The sequence below is a fragment of the Lissotriton vulgaris genome, chromosome 3_1 (assembly GCF_964263255.1).
Source record: "Lissotriton vulgaris chromosome 3_1, aLisVul1.2, whole genome shotgun sequence".
Classification (NCBI taxonomy): domain Eukaryota; kingdom Metazoa; phylum Chordata; class Amphibia; order Caudata; family Salamandridae; genus Lissotriton; species Lissotriton vulgaris.
The window spans coordinates 1239871634-1239890097 of NC_141689.1; the positions used below are offsets into that span (position 1 = coordinate 1239871634).

The following is an 18464-nucleotide window of genomic DNA, read 5'->3' on the forward strand; positions in this document are numbered from 1 at the left end:
TATATGACCTTGATTTGGTAATAATGTCTAGATTGTCCATAAAAGCTACAAAAGAATCAAGCAGTTTATTGAGCCCGTTTCCTGCTCAACACATCAAAACAGACAGTTGCTGGTACGCTGCTCCGTTTTGTTCAGCTTTACATCCTTGCGCACCTGACTTTCTTGGATTGTGTGTTTAATTTTAAAATCATTTTTATGCCTTTCTTTTAACCTTTGCACTTGCCGCTTTGCCTCATATTTTACGTAATTGCTCTCGCCTATCTGCTGCTTTGTCCTGAATCTCCCCAGACTCTTGCCCTAGTCCGCAGCGTCTGCAGTACAGTTTGTGCGAAGGGTTGAGGTGCATGAAGCTACACCCACTTCTGGGTTCACGCTCACTTTTGGTGCTGGAGCGGTCTAGCAGCTCCAAGGAACACCCTTTAAATTGATGGCTAAGCAGACACGCACAGCGGAAGCGCCAATGGCCTGCTTAAGGCAAGCCCATCCGCATCCGGCCGGGGCCAGGGGCTACAAACCCTGGTCTTTTGCGGCCAGAGGTTAGATCCTACACTCCCACATTTCTGCATTCTTTAGGCCAACACCTAAAACACACTGTCTAATCTTCGACCCAGACACTTTACCTTTCTCATGCGAATCCTGCAAGTTTGCTTGCTCCTTAACCACCTATCCTAGGGCTGCTCAGTCGACTACTCCTCTGACTGAGTCCCAGGCTAGAGATGTTGAGCGTGAGGCCTATTTGAAACACCGGGCTGAGCACTCCCTGGCGCAGCACTTTGGGGCCAATTGGGGGAGAGGGGGAGGAAAACAGCACCGACCAGAGACTCAAAATTTGGTGTGATAAAGGCCGCTTTATTGAAAGCAGGTGCACCCTAACAATGACAAACACTTGGCCTGCGCCGTACAAAACTATACCTCACTAAATATGCAATTTCCTGACAAGCCCCCCACCCCCTCCCGTAACTGGTTCCCCCAATCCAATTACAGTAAACAATTAGCAGAAACGTCAATTTGCCTCTCCACCTGGCTAAATCCTTTATTATGCTTGACCTACCCCCCGATAATCCAACAACAGATCACCTACACTTCCCCCATATATTAGGAAGAACCGCCCCAAAGGCAGAACATCACCCCACACCTGCTCCAGCGACACAACCAAACCCACAACCATCGAGCAAGAACCAGAAGCACCGGCCCCCAAGAAAACACCTTCCAAAACCACTGCACACCACAAAACCCCTCTTACACCCTCAAGGAAAGCAATCACCCCTCTCCCCGCCCCTCCAGACCCCACACTTGAAAACAACCCCCCCCCCCCCATCAACTGATCGAAAAAATACAGGGAGGAGGGAGTGTGGGAAAATAAATACCTCTGCCAAACCCCCCGCCCGGCTGCTGTGTCACCAGTCACCAAAATGGTGACCTATAACACAAAATGTCCGGTTTTAAAGGGGGCCAAAACTAGCCCAAGGCTACTAAATAGCCCAAAACCAGCCCACGTACGGTGCTGGCTCTATCCCCCCCCCTCTCCCGGCCCCAAAACCCCTTGGGGGTGGCAGGCCTCCCGCTGGTCGGCCGCCCCCCCAAAGCCCTATTCTTTGTTTTAGCCTAAACTGTCACTCTCACTAAGCACCAGCTGTACTTACTGAACTTTCTTTGCAACGGCAATCCAGAAGCAGTATTCCTTACAGAAACCTGGTTCGATGAAGGCTCCCTACCTTATATTATTACGGCGCTTCCCACCAATTTCCCTCTTATGGGGTTAAACAGACCTCATAGAAATGGCGAAGGCATTGCCATCGTATTTAAAAAAGGTCTTCAAATGCAAAATAGAGGAACTCCAGCTCCCTAATTGTTAAGCTCTGCTTATTACTTTCTCCTTTATTCTGAAATTTACATTCTCCGGGGCACTGATTTACCATCCTCCTGGGTACCCCAGTGAGTGGTGCTCCGCTCTTCCTGACTAAATGGCCCCTCACATCCTGCGGCCAGCCAACTTCACTTTGTTTGGCGATAACAATCTCCATCTGGAGGATGCTAACAACAACCCAGTCTCAGGTTTTATAAATGATCAAGGAATTCTCAATTTAGCAGTCCTCAACTATGAACCCACTCCCATCGCAGGGCACCATTTGGACCCTATTTTTTCCAACTTAAAAGTCCTGACAATCACTCCCCCCACCCTCTTCAAATCTTTGGTCGGATCACTTTGTGGTGCCTTTCAGAACTAGGGTCCCCTCAGACCAGGAACTGGTCTAGCAAAACACACAAGATGATGGACGGAATGTTTCACAATGGCAAAACATTGACCCCCAGATCTGGGTTTAATACATTGTTATTTTGCTCACCAAGCCACCCCAGTTCAGACATGGCCATATGCAAATCAGTCTTAACGCTGTGCCTCATGGGAACAGTCCAGCCCGAACTGCCAAGCCAGGTCTTCCCTGGACCAGAATCAAGCATCCTAGGACCGATTTCTGGCTATCAGCCATCATCAGCCAGGATAGCTTGATTCCAGTGGCCTAGTGAGCACGGGACCCACGTCTGGGCATACCCTTCCCACATAGGGTGAACAGCAAAACACACAAGATGATGGACGGAATGTTGCACAATGACAAAACATTCAACCCCAGTCTCACATCTGGGTTTAATCCATCGTTATTTTTCTCACCAAGCCACCCCAGTTCAGACATGGCCATATGCAAATCAGTCTTGACCCTGTGCCTCATGGGAACAGTCCAGACCAAACTGTCAAGCCATGTCTTCCCTGGACCGGAATCAAGCATCCTAGGACCGGTTTCTGGCTATCAGCCGTCATCAGCCAGGATAGCTTGACGCCAGTGGCCTAGTGAGCACGGGAACTGGTCTAAAAATAACATTTCAATGTTAAACGAGCTGCTTCTTAATTCAAAGCCCACCCTTGTCTCTCAACCTGACTCGGACCAACTCACCCTCCCACTCCGTGGTTTCCTAATACCCTTAGATTAAAAAAGAAACAATGTAAAATCCTTGAAAGACAGTGGAGGAAACCTTATGCTGAGGAGGCCAAGTCCGAGTATGTGGTGGCGCTGAAAAGAAATCATGCCCTTTGTAAATCGGCACGCGCTAAAGACTTTACTGAAAAGATTGTCAGCTCTCAACACTGTCAGAAGACTCTCTTTAAGGTGGTGAAAGAACTATCGGATGCAAGTAACATCCTGCCTACGTCCTCTCTCTCACAAAACCAGTGTGATGAGTTAGCCAGTTTTTTTTAGAAAAAGTGGATAAGATTCACCACCAATTAGCAGCAGATGCTTTAAAGACTGAGAGGTACACGCATTTGGTTGCCCCGGTGGGAAGTCATGAGGAATTCACTCTTCCGGTCATTAAGTTGGAGGAGCACACCAAAATTAGGGCATGTTCTTTTTGGCTCTTCCATCACTAAAGAATACGCTGCAATCCATCTGGCTCTCCACTCGACACCCTACCCAGATAAACTCAAACTTCTAGATGACTCTGTTTTAACTGTCATTCTAAAGCTTCATAATACCTCTCTGAGTGCAGGCACCGTACCCAGAATTGGAAGCATGCTCTGGTTCTAACCCTCCTAAAAAAAGCTGACTTAGACCCTCCCTGTTGGTGAAGTTTCCATCCTATATCCCTCCTTCCCGTCGTTTCAAAAATGTTGAAACATGTTAACACACAACTTTCCACATTCATTGAGACCCATCGGCTTCTCCATCCTTCACAGTCCGGTTTCAGGGCAGCGCACAGCACCAAGTCCGCTCTCCTTGGGGTTACTGAATGTCTTAGACAACATCTTAACTCTGGAGGCACGGCCACTCTCATTCTGCTTGACTTGAGCGCTGCATTTGACACAGATTCTCGTTCTATTCTAACAGGCAGACTTGAGTCTTTGGTATAGAAGGCTTGGCCTTGAAGTGGGTGATCTCCTTTTTAAAGGACCGCACCTTCCAGGTCTCTTCGGCCAATGCAAGATCGAAGACACTAGCCCTAGCCTCTGGAGTCCCTCAGGGATCTATTTTGAGCCCCTTGCTCTATAACATCTATGCTCGTCCTTAAGCAGATGTAACTGAGAAGTGTGGGCTTACCCTCTTCTCATACGTGGATGACACTCAGATACTTTTTCGTTATCAGCCACCCAACATCATGATCCCTTTTTGCTTCCCTTAGGCCTGACAAATATCTCCTTATGGATGAAAAAAATGAGCTGAAGCTCAACGGCAAAAACACAGAGGTCCTGGACTTGGGTAACAACCCTGATCTCTGGGGATCTGTCCACTGGCCTGACACCCTTGGGACCCTACCCATCTCGTCTACTAAGGTCAAGAATCTCGGTTTTATTATTGATGATAAACTTTCCTTGAAGCCACAGGTGTCTAAGGTCACTACTGCCTGTTTTCAATACTCAAGTGGCTGAAAAAGATCCTTTGTGTAAGTCCCTTAGAGGCTTAGAGAACTGGTATTCAGGCTCTGGTTATATCCAGACTGGACTATAGCAAGGTGCTGTACCTGGGTGCGGATAAGACCTCAATTCGATGTCTTCAGACTGTTCAGAATATGGCTGCTCAGTTACTTTTTCGGCTACCAAAACACACCCCTGTCTCTCCTCTGCTTCCGGAACTGCATTGGCTCAAGATCAATTAAAAAAGCATCAAATTTAAGGCACTCTGCTATATGTTCAAGGCCAAACATGGCCTAGCGCCCTTATACACCCAAGTACTGGTAAATCCTTATGTGCCTATGCGTCTGCTGATATCCTCTAGCCTATCGCTGTTCGCTACACCCAGGTTTTGACTAAACCACATTAAAGGACGCTCTTTTGCCTAACTTGGTCCTAAGTTGTGGAAGTCTCCCCAGCCACTCTAAGGAACTGTAACTCTTTACTTGCTTTTCGTACAAATCTGAAGACTTGGCTTTTCTAGTTGACTGCTGGGGTCACTTTTCTGCCTCTATCCTGCGCTGAGAAACCCCTCGGGGTAGATGCGCGCATTATAGATCTGTCAAATAATAAACAATATTAAGCATAAAGTAACGCACAGATTTAACCAACTCGTGGCAAATCCTGACCAAAAGGTTAAGAAACAAAATAAAGAGAAAGGGGGCCAGGATAGAACCCTGGCGAAAACCACTACTTAAGTTAAGAAATCCAATACATTCATCCCAGCCTCATACTTAAACTTATCTGAAAGGTTTGCATGTAATTGTCTCAAGACGTTTACAATGGTGAACTCAAACCTCATAGAAAGCATTATTGACCACAACTTTGATCTGCTTAGTTGCCAAAAAGCTGAACTTATATCCTTAAAAGCCAAATGAAGAGATATTTTTAACAGCAGTGTATTTCTTGATTAAAAGATGCAAATTAAGACACTGTTCTATGGTACCCAGACCTAGACTAAAAACAATAAGAGCTGTTCTCACTAGCCCACTGAACCAATCTAGCCATTGGAACGCCACCCAGTTTTCCCAACAGAGCATAGCAACAGAATCGCTTGATAACAGCTTGGGTCACTTTTGTACCTTGCTTAAAAATTGGTATTCTGATAGGCTGCGATGGGATAAGAACATTAGTAATGATCAGAGCTCACAGGTCTAGATTATTTTATATAAACACATGGGCACTTCATCCGGGCCAAGGACCTTACCCATAGGACTGTTGTTAATGGCGCCAATTACCTTCTATAATGTAAATACAATGGAAAATATAGCGATTAGCACATAACATAGCACAGTAACAGACTAAATACTTTATACTTTACTAAAGTGAGTTGTACATACATTGGCCTGCACTGGCACCTCTAAAAAGGAAATCTTTCAATAGGAAAAAAGAGAATTAAAAACCTAACAAAAAGCACCACTATTCTTTGCGAAACTTGCGGTGGCTGCTTGTAGTTTGTCACAGAAATCCTCCCGGATGACTACTTTCCTCACCAGCAAAGTTTTTTTTATACACAGCTCTGCAAGCTCTAACCTATGTTGTATTACAACTATGTTTAAAGCAAGCATTAGGTTACAATGTGCCCGAGTGTAGAAGAATCAAATAATTTAATTGACTTAACATGTTTTCACCAGAATAAAGCGGTCTATAACCTTTTCACGGTTGAAAAATTAAGTTGGAAGAAATTACGGTGATATTGGGATCTGCCTTGTTATCCTAACAATAAAGTATCTCCTTCATACTAAGCGTCATCAGATCTCTCGAAGAGTTCCCAGAGTTCATAGAATTCCATCTTATCCTAAGCCATTATCGTCGATGGATTCAACTCTTAAGTTGGAGTTGTTATGTTATTCTTTACAGCAAGTGAGACCAAAAGTAAGTTATGATCAGTAAAGTAATCAACTACAGTGAAAACATCAACCAAATTTGCCATTTCCTTTGACATGAATACATCGATAATTTTGTGAGAATTCCAGGTAACCAATCTGTTGTCCTGCGTAGTGGGAGTGAAGAATGCATTCTGTAGCGCTCGCAAGGCTCCTCCTTCACTCTGACAAGTACTCAGGATCAGCCTGCGAGGTGTAGTTTCCTCTCTCCCAAAGTAATAGAAGGTGAGCAGTCTGCTGTCACTGGTCAAGTTTGCAACGGAATCATTTACTATGTTACCCTACACAATAAAGCCATCTAAATTGTTGAAAGCTTCATTAGAACCCTCTACACTTAATTAGAAGTAAGGGCTACACCATGAACTGTCCTCCTACATGTTAATCCTGCTTCTCGATAAGGCTGGGAAAGGGGTTGGGAAGTTTTTTCTCTACATGGAGAGGACTAGAAAAACAGAATCTATACGCAGGTTTGATATACATCTGTCCTCCGCTTTCAATTTAGTAAGTACTGTTACATTATGGGGTAACCAATATAACCACGTATGTGACCCGAGTTTAATATATTTAACAAGCAAACAACACTCCAACAAATGGGCTTGTACCAAAGTATACGGAAAGGAAGGTACTCAACGGCAATAACAATTGATAGCTTAAAGCAGGGCTGTTGCCTGGCACCACTCCTTTCCACCTTATGGTTTTATATGCTGCAACAAAGATCTTCTTTTTGAAATATGTAAGAGTTTACACAGCTTTTGACCACACATTAACATTTTTTCAAGTAAACCGCATGAATATCAATAAAAAGAAAAAGTAAAAATGAGTTTTGGGAAACTGTACAGTTGACACGTAAGGAAAATAAATAGATAGAGGTGTAAAAACGTTCCTGTTTGGGCATAAGATTGAATTATAAAATGAAATAGATAGACCAAATAAAATTAACTTGTTCAAGATCCTCTCATTAGAAAGCTAGAAAACCAATGGTGGATTGTCTGCCGTTTAAAAAATTCGATGATGGTCAAATTGCCAATTGTACCTATAGCATTATATGACTGAGATGTTTGGGTGTGAGCCCTAAATGTATGAGCCAGGGTCCAGAGGGAACTAAAACTGTAGTGCGGATCTGTGAGAGTTGGAAAGGCGGATAATTTAGAAAGTGATACATAATCTAGAATGGTTTGCCATCGCAAGCCAAAAGATAAATTAAGTCTTGCTTGTCATTCCATCTTTCAAAGTCCACAGCTCTAGTAACCGCTCACTAATGGCTTCTCCTTCTTTCATATCAGTACTTATCCTATAATAATATGCCAGTATACACTATTCAGTGATATACTTGTCTATTAGATCTGGTACTCCAGTCCTCTACAATTTGTTGTTCCTTTTGAGTGCCACAAACCAACTATGTTAATAAAAGAACTGAACAGCCATGAAACGCTTGCCTCAGAGATGGACATATTTACCTCACGCTATGAGATCAGCATTGGTTTGTAGCAAATAGATTCCGCTACATGATTTTAAAGAAGTGCTTTATCTGGATAAATATATAATGAATGCAATGAGAAGTGGCATTCATTAAGGTTGTGCAGAACTAGGTTGTTAAGAAAGCATTTGTAAATAAACAAAAATGTATTTCCTAGTTTGAATCAAGAGCAGGGTGGCGAGAATGTGTAAAATAAGTCAAAGAGTAACACTGGTCATATACACAACAGGGTCCAGAAAGAACTATCACAAATCATCTTGATCTAAGTAACTTCTTTACCTTCAAGTTTTTGGATTAGTGTATGGAAATATGAGTTGATGCTATACAGGTCCCAATACTTCACTTTATGGCGCGCCCCACACTACCGAAGTAGAAGTATCTCACCTAGGGCATGATCGTTTTCTTGTCCTCTTTTATAGTCTTGTTGGTCCGTTGCGAATAGGTGTTCCTTTTCTTTATTCCTTAGTGAAAACACAGAGGAGGCAATCACAGGGCCTGTTTTGAAAGTAAAGAGAAATATAAAATAAATACAATTCATTTAATAATGACCACAAAAAAAAAACAATTATAGAGAAAAATCTTGGGGAAAAAGTAGGGGAACTGTGGGTGGAGAATCAGGGGGAGGGAATAACCCGTGGATTGGGTCAGTGGGCGAAGTCAGAGGTGTAGCGGAAAGAGCAAAATATCCCAATGTTTAGTATTTGTTTAGCATTTCACTAACCGGTTACAGCTTATCACGTTATTTAATTTAACCAATGGATACACGTGTTTACTTAAGGTTTAATAGGAGTTATTGACATTAAAATACATTCACAAAGTGTGATACGTTACCAATCACAGAATGTCCCAAATATCCTTAAAAGTGGAATCGCAAGCAATATGTCTCCCAAGAGCAGTTCAAAAATGAATGGCAAAATATCCTAGTTTGCAAATTGTTTTCCACATAATTATGGCTCTGCCATATTTATCACATAATACCTCATCTGCTGCATAATCTGACGATTTTAACTAATTCATTTTTTATGGCTCAAACGGATCAAAAGTTACTAAAAAATTTGACTTGTGCTGCTGTGAAGTGGAGGGCCCTTTGAAAATGTTGATTGGTCACCTTTCTCACTGCTGCAGTTGTATGTTCCACTGGTACTAATAATGAAAAATCTTTGCAGAGACTGTTAAGCATGTGTAAAAATGTCAAAATAATAAAAGTATCAGAAAATTTACAGCACCACTAAGGGTGTCAGAGCACTTTACATCACACATATTACACAGAGACAATGAATCATACGTGTGTAAATCACTGTATAAGAAATGTTACATAAGACAAAGGACTACAAGGTGTAGGAGTCCCATGACAACCATACTAGTAGGCAGTGAAGGTTAATAGTGATTGGTCTGGAGAAGCACTAACTCAGAATTTTAAACGTAATATCATGGTTGGGGGTTCTCTTAAATAATCATAATTGATTTCTACCCAAATGAACCCTTTTTTACAACATTCGAATAATCAAAGACTGGGGGGAAAAGCATAACGCTCTAATTTATACCTTGCAGTTTACATGCAGCTTTTACATGACAGTTAATAGCTCACTATTTTATGTTAGCATTTTAACTTCTTAACTGCAATAACAATACTGTCTCTCTCTTGCAAAAGCAGTAACCCACTGATCCATTTACATTATGTGTACTTTGTGATCTGCATGGAACATGTTCTTAGCAGCAGGCACATTAACCCTCTGTGCTTCCTTTCCATGTGTCTAAACTTCCGCTAGACAAAACACCATCTCTCTCTAATAAGAAAATTAATCACAGGAGTTATCCTGACATTTTTATTCCTGCTGAAAATTGTTGGAGGCCAGGAAGGAGGCAGCAAGTGCTTTTAAAACCATATTATACTTGCAAACATGACGCCCCCACCTGAAGTCAGTGCCCGGTGCAGTCGCACTGCCCTAGAGCCCCCTGCTCAAGGGTCCTGCGACCTCAGTGACAGAGTCACTGTCACTCTATGGTGTGCTGTTTCATAGGCCTGCCTGCAAGACTGGAGGTGAAATTCAGAATGAATTGTAGCAGACAGGGCTTCAAGGTTATCCCACACTTGCCACGGCTAGGGCCCACCTGCTGGTGCTAAAACAACCAGGGCTTTTAAGCTCTTACAGGCCTTCTATGGTCTAGCATGGGAATGTGCTCCTCAGGGGGGAGTGGTCTGGTGGACTGGACATGAAGGCTAATCTTGGTTCCCCAGTTCCAAAATCAGCAGCTCGGACCATAGGGCCACATCCTCTCATCCACTGAACACCATACTGCCCCACTGAGAGAAACTTGCACTGCACTGACCAGTTATAAACACCTGGATGTGACTCCATTCAAATTACGCAAGAGAGAAGAGTAATATGCTGCCTAAAAAAATTAACAATATCCTAGACAAAGCAAACACTCTTAGGGATTCAGGGCCCAGAAGGGACCCATTTCAATGCCCATTGGTTATATCCCAAATGTAAGCTGTATGGTTTGAAAATACCACATTTGTGAACACACAGCCGCTGTACACATTTTGATTTCTAATTCACACATCAAGCAGGTATTTCGGTACCTCCAGGAATACTGCACTTTCCCACCCAGGGAAAGCAATGTTGTTCAAAGAGAGACGAGAAAACAAACGTAGTGCTTCACTGGCAAACATTGTAAAATGGCGCTAATGTGTTTAGGTGCGAATAAATCAATCTGGCCACCTTGCAACCACACTGTTCTGCTTTAGTTAGTTAGTTATTTTTCATATTTTGAATGTTTTATTTCTCTCCACCCCAAGGCTGGACTTGCAAACTGAAAAATTTCAGAAAAAGACATGGTTTCAAGCAAAAGTGTTTTTCTTTTTTGGGTCCATTTCACTGGGGAGCAAATAAACGAAAGGAGGAAAGAGAGGGTAATGCCTGTTTCTTTAAGCCCCGGTTTTCACAAAATGAGGAGGAGCAAGACAGAAAGAGAGGGAAGAGGGGGAACAAACAGAGGGGGTGGGCAGCTGCCAGCGCCAGGATAACTGGACACTGTCCTTGTCTTCTCTGGGCATGAAGGAAAAGACAGTCATTTTCCTTCTCTGCACATTCCGCCCGTCCCCAAAGGCTGAGCCTTAACTATCGGTCTTGTCGATTTCTGCCGTCCCGGACGCATGTTTAAAATAAGAAAGTAGGGGAACGGAATCTATGAAATTAAAGAAGTAGGGGCATGCCGTCCCTGCCGATCCTGCCCACTTCAACCACTGCCCCAGACCCAAACAGGCTCTTAGCACGGGCCGATACAGGTTGGCATTCATACAGTAGGTTTAATTGAATCATTATCAATACAAAACCCTAAGAAACCTTTTATTCATACTCCAGGTAACCTATGAATAAAGGAACCCTTTGGGTACACCTGTAGGTATTTGTAACCTTCTAATTCTCTTCTGGTTCCTTGCTTAACCAGCCAGATTTAATCTAAGAACTCTCATTCCTTAATGGTTGGGTCTGCCCTGGTGATATTATCCTACAAGGGTGTGGAGTGGCGCTGATGATGAAGCATGTCACGATAAAGTGAGTGAGGCGTCTACGCCAATATATCTGGATACCTAAGTGGTACAAGGAAGAATATTCTGCCTAGAATAGGATCCATACTTTTCTTTCTCTACCTATTCCAGTTACTCGTGTTGTGACTAGTGATTTTTGGGAGAATGAAACTGGTCTCATAGTCTTCTACTGATGTGGGTGTAGGAGTCTCAGGTGCTATACATGGAATACACTTAAGTTTTTAAAACAATAAATAATAAATCAGTGTGGTGCTCTTGAAAGGGGGAGAAATCACCCACCCCCACGTTTATCAATCAGAATGATTGAAACAATATTTTTACTAAGTTCAAGGCACACAACAATGCATTCAAAGCTATATTAGACAATTATTTCATTGCAATTAAAAATGCTGGGATTCCGTTTTCTCCTACGACGTATTCTTTAATTCTTTTTAGCCATACGCCAAAGCTTTACGTCGCAGCGGGGGAATCACCCCTTGTGACTTTCTCAGGGCTAAAATATACCAGAAAACCTTTGTTGTAATACAGATATAGTTATATATTCTTCATATTCATACATGCTTGGCACACTGTGCAAAGGCACTATAAACAATACTATGCCTAATTTTTGTGACAGCCTAAACCATCACCAAACCATTCTAGTCTCATAGCCTCTCGCTCTCCATTTTTGTGAGAACAGCATTACATTTTAGGCACAATTTAATGCCACATAATGTATCGACCTTTGAAGGATGAGGAGCTGTGGCTAGTGCACACAGATCTCTTCAGTGGGTGAAAAAATAGTTTTATATCGGTTTTATATTTTTAAGTAGCTGCATATAGATTGAATAAGAGGATGATGATGATTGAATCAGGAGAATATGAAGGCAGGTATGGAAAACAAATGGCAATAAGCATAATGAGCAATCATAGAACCAGCTACTGGCGGATGTTATTTGCAGAACATTTTGTTATTTGATTTAATCCATAACCGAAAACATAATACGCGATGTGAATACATATTTGCATAGCTGATAAGTTTGTTTGTCCGACATATATCTTTATATGTATGGGCAGCTTTTTGTATTGACAATAGAGTGCAGGCACAGAATAAATCCCCTTGTGGCTTCCAACCTGCGCTTAAAGGAAGCTTTCTCGCCCCACCATTTGGGATCAGAATCTACTTATTTCAGAGTGTATTTCACTAGGGAGCGGTTATGGCGGGCAGGGCTAGTTGCATCTCCGGACTGTCTCAGATGTGCCCAGGAAGTGGGGATGTTTATACACACAGTCTGGGGATGCGGCTCACTAGATCGGTTCTGGAAGGGGGTGTTGGATTGCTTGTCTGAGGTTCTGGGGTGGGAGCTCCCCCGTACACCGCAGTTGGGCTTATTGCACGTGATGGATGGGGTGGGCGGGAATGTCTACATGAAACACCTACTGCTGCTGGACCTCACTCTGGCCAAAAGAGACGTGGCTAGAGCGTGGAAGGATCCGCAAGTTCCTTAAGTGGTGGAGTGGAAGAGAGGGCTGGACTTCTGTATGGGGATGGAGCAGCCGATTTTTGTAGCCCGGGGATGCCCAAGAAAACACTATAGAATTTGAAAACGTTGGGCTGACTTTAGGGGCCTGTGGTTTGAGACGCCGGTGGACTGGGAAGATCTTCCAGAAGTGGCATGAAAGGGCCATGGTAGAGGTGACATGCATGTAGCCATTTTGATGTTTGATATGAAGGAGACGCGTGACGGACTTGGTGCGACTCGGGTGGGTGGGATCCGGGAGGGGGGAGTTGGAGGGAGGGGGGGTGGGTGCTTAGTATTGCTTTGTTTATGCTTCTTTATCAAAGAAAAGGAAAAGTTGCTTGCATTTCATTTGATGTGGTACATTTGTCCTGCAGATACCTCTGGTGTGCAGAGCTCTGCAGAACCAGTGCAATCTTTCAATAAAGTTTGTTTTAAAAAAAAAAAGAATCTATTTTTTTTTTTATCGGTGTCTCCCTAATATTTCCTGCTTTACAATTACTGAGCAATGAAAAGGGCCCTTCCCCCTCGGATGCCCCAGCCTGTGCCAGGCAGTACCCTGCAGTGTACCGGGGCACTGAAAGGAAATTGGAAAAAAAGCGGAGTTAAAGAAGAAAAGGCAGCAGCAAACTAATATACAAATAACAAATTGGAGCACAATCTACTAATTTTAGGATGGGGAGGGAGACTCAGCAAAAGACAAATGGTGACCAAAAATATATAAATCACAATTTGTAACCCGTTGGGCTGGTCACTGCTTCCTGAAGACAAACCGGTGGAGGGCCTCAGCCTTTGAGGGTGATTTATCGGGAGGGCCACAGACAGGGGTAACATGGATGGGGATGGTGTGGGGAAGGGGGGGTCGGGTATCGTCCAGCTAAAGTTTGGACTCTGGACTGGACGAGTAATTACAGCTAACAAATGGTGGAACAAAGGGTCTGAGGGAATCTGGCAGGGCTGGTTAAGGTTCAATCCCACAGTAACCGAAAACTATGCAGTGCAAGAGGGGTGCATGGCATGCCAGAGGCGTCAGTAACATTTGCTATTACAGTCTGGGTGTATGCCTCATGGAGTTTACGCACTATATAGGAGTCATTGTTGTTTTCCACAGCTATTTTTTTTTAAACCTGAATGTTTCTGCAGCTACCTGCTGTTGCAGTGTCAATGTATAATTTCCCATTGACTCGCTCAGGTGATGCAACTTTACAGTCTATGGATGTAAAAGATTTTTTTATTTCAGTAAAATCGGATTATTATTATTTTTTGAAAATGTAAGTGCAGTCAGTACTAACAAATTAATGCGCTTGCAGTATTCAAAGTATTTAAAAGTAATCGGTCGAAATGGTGTAAAATAAGCAAAATGTCTCCTGCTGTCTTCGATTATAGCGCGGGTGTAGAGAGTGGGGTCCGCTTGATAATTGTATCCCATGCATGTTGGTGCGGGTAACAGCAGAGCGATTTCTTAACGCAGCACGTTTCACTAACAAAACCAAAACAAATTTGCTATCCTACATATATTCCGACCTTAACCTTAAAGGCTCTTCCCGGGGGCGTGGCCAAGATGGCGGAGTAGGTGGACGCAACTTCGGCGACCTCCTCCGGCCCGGGCCCTTAAACTGCTTCTGCACTGCCGATCTCCCCCCACCGCTGCTAGCCATAGGCGGCGGAGGTGGGAAACCTGTGGACCCCGTTTGATGGGCTGTCAGAGTGCCGGGGGGCATTTGTGGCGGTCCCTGGAGGCTGGACCGGGAGCCGAGTGAGCTGCGACCCCGACCGGAAGTGCTGCTCGGCCCGCCCACTGCCGCTACTTTAGCCCGGGGCGCGGTGTGGAGGCCGCGGGAGCCGCGGAAGAAGAGAGAGGGCTCTGATCGGCCGCCGCTACTGCAGCGAAGTATAGCGGACGGCGGCGAGACTCCGGAACACGCGGAGCAGCGGGGGTGCCGGGACCTCGCCGCAGAAGAAGGCTGAGCCGCGGACTCAGGTGGGACTGTGGTGGCGCGGCGGGGACCCAGGGGCTTGCCTGGACTGCTGCAGAGAGCGGGCCGCCCCACCTCCTCGGACCTCAAAGCTGAGAGCGAGTCCCCAGCGTGGCGGATGTGCCCGAGCCTGGCAGTACACGAGGGCGCCATTGCTACGGCCGGCCCTGTTGATTCACGGGCCTCCAGGTTGGGGGCCGAGTGGGGAGAGCCCGGAGCCTGCCTGCGCTGGGTGTTTGCGCCGGCCTGTTCTTGTCCAGAGGTGCTACCCAGAGACCAGAACCCCCGCCTAGACTGGTGTTGCTGGGGGCCTGGAGTGCGGGAGTTATTGGCGGACATTTTGGCCCTGTGAAGTCAAGAGTTGGAGATGGTCGGGGGCCGGCGTGCTCCCCGATGACCAGTGAGGCTGGTAACTCATGAGCAAGTTGGCTGAGGGGTGCCACCGCAGCGGAGACGCAAGATCCCGCCCCCCTGACCTTATGCTGTGAAACGGTGAGGGGCAACGTTGATTGAGTGGCAAAAGGCCGGGTGATCAGCAGGCGGAGGGCTAAGCGGGGCATAGCGGTCGCAGTTGGTGGACACAGTGCGATTGATTTTCAGCGGTGCCTGGCGGCGGCGGTGAAGTTGGCCTCTGCTAATCCCCCTTCGACAAGAACTGAGAACAAAGGGGGATACCCCGTGGGACCAAACGACTGGGGTTACACACCTGGTCTGTCGAGGACTGCGTGGCGTGCTCTGTCTTCCCCGGTTACTTGGCTGGCCGTGCCTTATAGGGTTTGGCTCTCGGTCCTAACAGGACCTGGCGGGGGTTGGGAGCAGCTAGGCGTTTTGAGAACAAGGGGGCCTCGCCACGGGAGTTTGGACTTGCCCCTATTGTGTGAAGGCCTGGACTGGCACACGTGACTGGACCTCTGCAGTCGCTTGGATCTTGCAACAGGCAGAGTGAACGTACAGCGGGCTCGGACCACTGGGGCTGACCGACCACCTGGCGGCTCGGAGACGGAGCGCACGCTGCTGGCACTGGTGGTGACTGAGACCTCACCCACTGCCCAACATGGCCGGCCAAAGAGGGAGCAAGAAGGGGGACCGTACCCTACCGGAAATGCTGAATAGGAGCGCCGCACGGCAGGACCGCGGTCCAAGTTCTCCGGGTGAGTCAAGCAGCTCACAGGGGGCGAGCGGAGGGGAGCCGCCGGTCACCAGGTCATTCCTTGAGTCGCTTTTCAGCTCCTTACAAGAGGACTTCCAGACACTCAAGCAGGAAGTAGCGGGGGAGGTGAGAGAGGTCCGGAGAGAGGTCGATGGCCTGGAAGAGAGGGTCTCATCTGTGGAGGAGGCGGGCCACGCCCGAGATGAAGAACTCACGCAGCTCCAGCAAGAAGTGATCAGACTTCGGGACCAACAAATTGATCTCCAATCTCACGTGGAGGACCTTGAGAACCGTTCCCGGAGGAACAACATCAGGGTCCGGGGTGTTCCTCTCGGAGAGGAGGGGGAGGACACGGCGGGCTACCTGCAGGACCTGTTCAGGTATATCCTAGATGAACCGACCGATTTTCCTCTCAGGATCGACAGGGCGCACAGGGTGGGCCCACGACGCAGAGCCCCGGCTCCCCCCCCCCCGACCTTCTAGCCTACCTGCCGGACTTTCCCCTGAAGGAGAGAATCCTACGAGTGGCTCGTACCAAGCCTTCTTTGGAGTTCAGAGGTCATAGGGTGGCCCTCTATCAAGATCTCTCAGTGGTCACCCTACAGAAACGGAAGTCCTTTAAAATTGTGACTGACTTCTTGCGGGAACATGGTACTCAATATTCTTGGGGTCACCCTTTTCGTATTATCTTCCGCTGGAACGGAACACTGCATCAGCTGCGCTCCCTCCAGGACACCTGTGTTGTACTGGGGATTACGGCGACCGACGAAGATGCTCCCACGCCGCATCGCCGACGGATCACCAGGGATGGCTGGCAATTGGTCCCTGGCCGCAGAAACTCGACCTCTTCGGTGAGACCTGACTCACCTACTATCCGGGCGGAAATGGACAATGCTGTGAGAGACGTCGCCAGAGAGACGGCGACTGGAGAGGTCGCTTTAACAGCCCAGAAGTTCTCCGGCGGGAGATTGTCATTGCTTCTTTTTGAGCTGCAGGTTTGGGGGCCTAGGGGGGGTGGGGAGGGGGAGCAGGGGTTGTGTGGTGGCTGGACATCCACTTTTGAGACTTTCCATAGACTTGCCTGTTTGGGCTGGGCTTGGACAATGGTTCCTTCGACTCCATTTTTGGGGGGACGGGGACAGAGTTCTGGGAGTGAGGGGGGTTGTGTTGGGGTGTTGGGCAACCGGGAGGGGTTGTGGGAGTTGGGAGTGGGGGTAGGAGTTGTCCAGTGCGCTGTGCTAGGATTTATTGCTTTGTTTGTCTTTCTCCACCTTCTCTTGCTCAGCGGAGGAGGGGAGGCGAGAGTGGCGGTGGAGTGGGGGGATGGTTGGTGTGGGGAGGGAGGCAAGGTTACATTAGGGCTCCTGGCGGATGCTAGGTTGCGCGGCACAAGGGGGACTGGCTTCGCTTATGGCTTTTGGCAGATTGTTTTGTTGTTTGGGGTGTGGGGGGTACACTCGCCCACTATGGCCACCACGCAGGACGCTACCGCCTTTACCTACATTTACCATTATGCCTCCTCACACTTTTAAAGTTGTGACCCTTAATGTTCGGGGCCTGAACAATCCCGTTAAGCGGCGGGAGGTGCTGTCCCTGTTAGAAAACGCCCAGGCGGACATATGCCTCCTTCAGGAAACACACTTGTTACCACAAGACACACATAGGTTATGCTCTTGTAAATTCCCGATGCAATTTTTTTCCTCTGGTACCACCAAGATGGCTGGGGTGGCGATTCTGGGGTGGGCGACACTTCAGAGGTGAACACATTCACAAATTTGCAGAAATAAAAGGGAGATTACTGGCACATAGGTTCAAGGTGGGGGGAATTACATTCACGGTAGGTTCCCTTTATAGCCCGAACGATAAACAGGAGCAGTTCTTACAGTCTGCGATAGAAGAGATCACTGCCTCGCCGGATAGGCATATTATCCTCGGGGGCGATCTTAACATGGTCTTTGATTCGGTTGTAGATAGATCAGCGCAGCGCTCCCCGCAGGTTGGGGAATTTTCGGCGGGTTGTAAAGCTAGGCTGGCGGAGGTGGACCTCCTGGACCTTTGGCGTCACACGCATCCCGTAGATAGGGAATACTCGTACTATTCTCACGTGCATAAGACCTATGCGAGGCTTGATCATCTTCTGGTCACCTCCCCAGTGCAGGCTCTGGCGTCCACAGTGGACTTGGGGGTAATTTCCTTGTCGGATCACGCTCCGGTCGAGGCTTCTTTCTGCATGCCGCCCTCTGCATCCCCGGCGAGGACTTGGCGCCTCCGGGATACTTTGCTGCATAGGAAAACGGTAACGGACTGTATTGAGCAGGTGCTCCGTGAATATTTGGCTCACAATGATAACACTGATACCACCCGGGCCACACAATGGGCGGCTCTGAAGGCTGTCCTCAGGGGGGAGTTCCTATCGATTTCCGCGGCCGAAAACAAGGAGCGCAAGATAAAGAGGGATGAGCTCACTGACAGAGTCCGGGAGTTG

The 18464-nt window shown here is 46.7% G+C and overlaps 1 protein-coding gene across 2 annotated transcripts in view; it reads right to left on the reverse strand.

The window, feature by feature from the left end:
• Positions 1–18464, reverse strand: part of LOC147727719 (uncharacterized) — a 154603-nt gene that overhangs the window by 89678 nt on the left and 46461 nt on the right. For both annotated transcript variants that reach the window (XM_086961712.1, XM_086961711.1), the window contains exon 3: positions 8186–8296. In XM_086961712.1, the coding sequence (XP_086817838.1) occupies positions 8186–8296 (111 nt within the window). The remainder of the gene's footprint in view (positions 1–8185; positions 8297–18464) is intronic.